Below are 3,774 nucleotides of genomic sequence, written 5' to 3' on the forward strand. Positions count from 1 at the left end.
CGAGGAAGGTGATACACAGGAACGTTTTGTCGGTTATGATTCTTCAAGTGGGCATACAGGAAAATTAATTGCTGAAGTTGTCGTAGAATAATTAAATAAGATGGGAATCGACATTCTCTCACAACATTCGTCGGCTGTGACATAAGGGCGGCATCCACTTGGCCAGCAAAGAACGTTACAGTTGTTAACCCTTAACACGGATGTACTTCAACATTCCCTTGGGCAAAATATTATCAGCTTTAGAGAACAAAGACACAAAGATAACTAGAACAAGGCAACTTCAACGGATTTTTGGACCATGTGTTTATGCCAAAACTGCATAGAAATTGACTAAACGAAAATGTTTAAAAATTCTTATATTACTGAAAGCAAGAAGAAAACACACAATAGGTCTGCATATCACTGCTGTAAATGTTAGACTTAGAAAAACCATTCGGACGGGAAATCACGATGTTCTCACTAAAACAGTAAAGTATTTGATATTCAAAGTGTTACGTTACGATGGTTTCACAAGAATTTTGAAAATCTGAATTTTAATGTTTTAGATACAAAGTGTGGCATTCCACAGGGATTTGTTTTTGGTCAAATTTTATTTAGCTTGTATATATTAATGATATTCATAGTACCAATAGTTTATAGAAGATATTAATGTTTTTACTGCACAATTTGACTTACTTAGATTAAATGAAATAGTACAAATAGTTTGGCTAGCTATAAGTTAACTTTCTTTCTTGTCCATCCAATGTTCACAACTATTTCATGGTAATCAACATATTTTATTGTTTCGAGACTGATCACACGGACTAAGCTATAAAACAAGGCAGAGTCCACAAAGTACATTATCAAAGAATTTTACTGTACTGTAGTATTCTTATTACTTTTACTCAATAATTTTAAAATTTAAATTATGAGGAAATAAAGCCTTTTAGCCCATCAAACAGAAAACTAATCACTAAATTCTGCCCTGATCCTCCAAATTATCATCAGTCCTTTCCTTAAACTCCTGTAAAGTTACAGCCTATACCATTCTACATCCTGATACCATCGTAACATCAAAAATGTCTCTGAAATAAGCATACAAATTGTTTTTTGTTTTGTTTTTACCTATGACTTTTGGCACAGGGGTGTAGTAAATGTAGAAAATGCAATCAGTCTGTTTAACCCTAGAATGCCGGCATGAAGCCACTATGACTCCATACCACTTGGTAGTAATGATCAAAAATTTAAAGCTGGCATTCTAGAGTTAAGTCTTGACTAACACTACAATTCCCAATACTATCCCTAAGATACATGTAAATATATAATGGAGATTGCGCTTTATTTGGTGTGGTGTGTTTATTGAAAAAAAAATTCTCCCATAAAAGCATATTTGATATGCAGGTTGAAAGTCATCCAGAAATAACTTGAAAAGGTTTTATGACTACGTGGTAGATCAAAAGTGATGGCTACACCAAAAGAAGAACATATCTAAAAAAAATTCAAGGACACAAAAATAAGAGTTCTACCATGGTTGGACATCACACACTGTACATACAAATGAGGATTTGTGGACACTAGTCACCTAGTATACTCAATCAGGTGTCATGAGAGAAGAGTCTGCTACCAACTTCATGTACTTTCAACTTTAAAGTTAAAAACATAATTAAAAGATATCTCATTTCATGAAATAATTTTTCCCAAAAGAACAAAAACTAAGAATAGAGTAAATTGTGTATAAGGTTTTTCTAGAATTCAGAAAGACATTTAGGCCTGGTATAATAACTTGCTAAAATTAATTATAAACATGTATACTAAGTGTTTTTTTACTCTCTTGAGTAAAAACATTTCATCAAATTAACTTAATCAAGATATCCACACAAGCTTTGGATTTATAACATTCTGGCCATATCTCAAGTTTCCTGAAAAAATTAAATATTTCATAGGTAATTTTAAAAATATCAGAAAATTTCTCTGCTATCTTCACATATAAGTGTAAATCCTACCAACTGCTAATTTGATATATTGAGGGAAAATAACAAGTTATATTAAAAAATGTGAAAACTACCTAATTATATTGAAAAATTGTTTTTACTTTAGGATATTTACTGAATGTGCAATTACTGAAGAAATGAACAAAAATAAGCTAACAATAATTTGGTTTGCTGAGGTATTCAATGAAAGATGTTTAAAAGATACATTTAGTTACAACTTCCATAAATTAGGTGATTGATGGACTTTCATTTCCCCATATTAAAAGTGGAATCCATGCTTATATTTATAATCTCAAGGTTTTTGTGTGATTCAGACTCCACCAATGTTCAATGAAGATATTTGTCAGGATAATAGACCAAGATCAGTTGCTTATGTTTATCCAATTTTTAAGGTTGGGTGATAAGAATAATCCTGGAACTTCTAGGAAATCAGAGATAGATCCCAAACTGATAATCATAAAGGCCTCTAATATCTTTGTGTTGTATCATTGAGACAAAAGTGCACAAAATGGCAGGTTAGGCTTCAGATATAACAATTTTTATTTTCCTAAAACTAAGTACTTAGTTTAACTTTAACTTAAGCCACAGAAATTAGAATAAGTTGCTGTCAACAGTACGTTAGTGAAAATAATCGCTTTATAGAATAAAATGAAATTGATGATTTCATAAAATAAAAAAAAAGAAAATGAAAGAGAGTTTCATTGGGTGGGGGGACAAGTGTAGGGTCAGCCTTGAAAGTTGAATTATTTAAAGACAAAATAGTCCTTTTTTTGTCAGATTTTATGTAAATATTAGTATTTAGGTTAAACTTAAAGAAGCCAGGCTCCAACTCTTAACCTTTGTTGTGCCTGTAGCAATGCATTATGACTACAGTTGTGAGGACGATACATAAAATCACAGTTTTACTTAGTTTTCTATTAGTTTTAATTATAGTTCTTACCAGTTAGTTCAGAATATGTTGTTTTCTTTTGTTCACCAGGAGTTGTTGCCATTTTAAATATGGTAAACTTCAAACAACTAGTACAAAATTTATACCAATTTGCTACAATAGTATTAGTAGTAGGAGTACTTTATATAAAAATAATTTCAGCAGCTGACTCACAATATTGCCTTTTTCGTTAAACTGTCTCCGTCACTAGAGTTAATCCTACTCACAATCACCCGCTGCTAGTAACGTATTAACACCATAAGAGGGCGTAAATTTAAAAAAAATGTTATTAAAAAGTTAGAGAAAAACGACTTTTAAATTCCAGAACTTTTTATTTGAACCAATGCCTTTGCGGCTTCATCAGGGTTAGTACATTCAAGAGGACTGTATATGATAAACTACTATAGTATTTTCAACGAGACTGTACATGACAAGCTGCTATAGTATTTTCAATAGGACTGTATATGACATATTAACCGTGATGAAGCCGCAAAGGCGAAACGTTGGTTCAAATAGAAAGTTCTTTTATAATTTTCTGGAATTTAAAGGTCGTTCTTCTCCAACCTTTTAATAAAAATGTGTAAATCTCTCAAGTGTGCACTACAAATTTTGAAAGACAATTAAAAATGTCATTTTCAATAATTCGCAAAATGAGCTACAAATATGACTTTAAAACCAAATATGGATTATATTTTAATGAATATATTTTAAGTGTTAAATTATTTGGAATACTAATTACCAATTTATTATTAATTTGGTTGGTTTGTCAGTCATCACATAAATATATTTTGAAAATGTAGTACATGTGTACCATACACATTTGAACAGTACATATAGACGACTGTGAAATACGGAAAAAAACACAAAAACAGATTT

The 3,774-nt window shown here is 31.0% G+C and overlaps 1 protein-coding gene across 1 annotated transcript in view; it reads right to left on the reverse strand.

Moving 5' to 3' along the window:
- Nucleotides 1-3,136, reverse strand: part of LOC106463547 (tumor protein D52-like) — an 18,471-nt gene extending 15,335 nt beyond the window's left edge. The window contains exon 1 of the mRNA XM_013923597.2: nt 2,911-3,136. Coding sequence (XP_013779051.1) covers nt 2,911-2,962 — 52 coding nt within the window. The 5' untranslated portion in view covers nt 2,963-3,136. The remainder of the gene's footprint in view (nt 1-2,910) is intronic.
- Between the last annotated feature and the right edge of the window lie 638 nt (nt 3,137-3,774).

The sequence above is a fragment of the Limulus polyphemus genome, unplaced genomic scaffold, assembly GCF_000517525.1.
Source record: "Limulus polyphemus unplaced genomic scaffold, Limulus_polyphemus-2.1.2 Scaffold1434, whole genome shotgun sequence".
In the NCBI taxonomy this organism is placed as follows: Eukaryota; Metazoa; Arthropoda; class Merostomata; order Xiphosura; family Limulidae; genus Limulus; species Limulus polyphemus.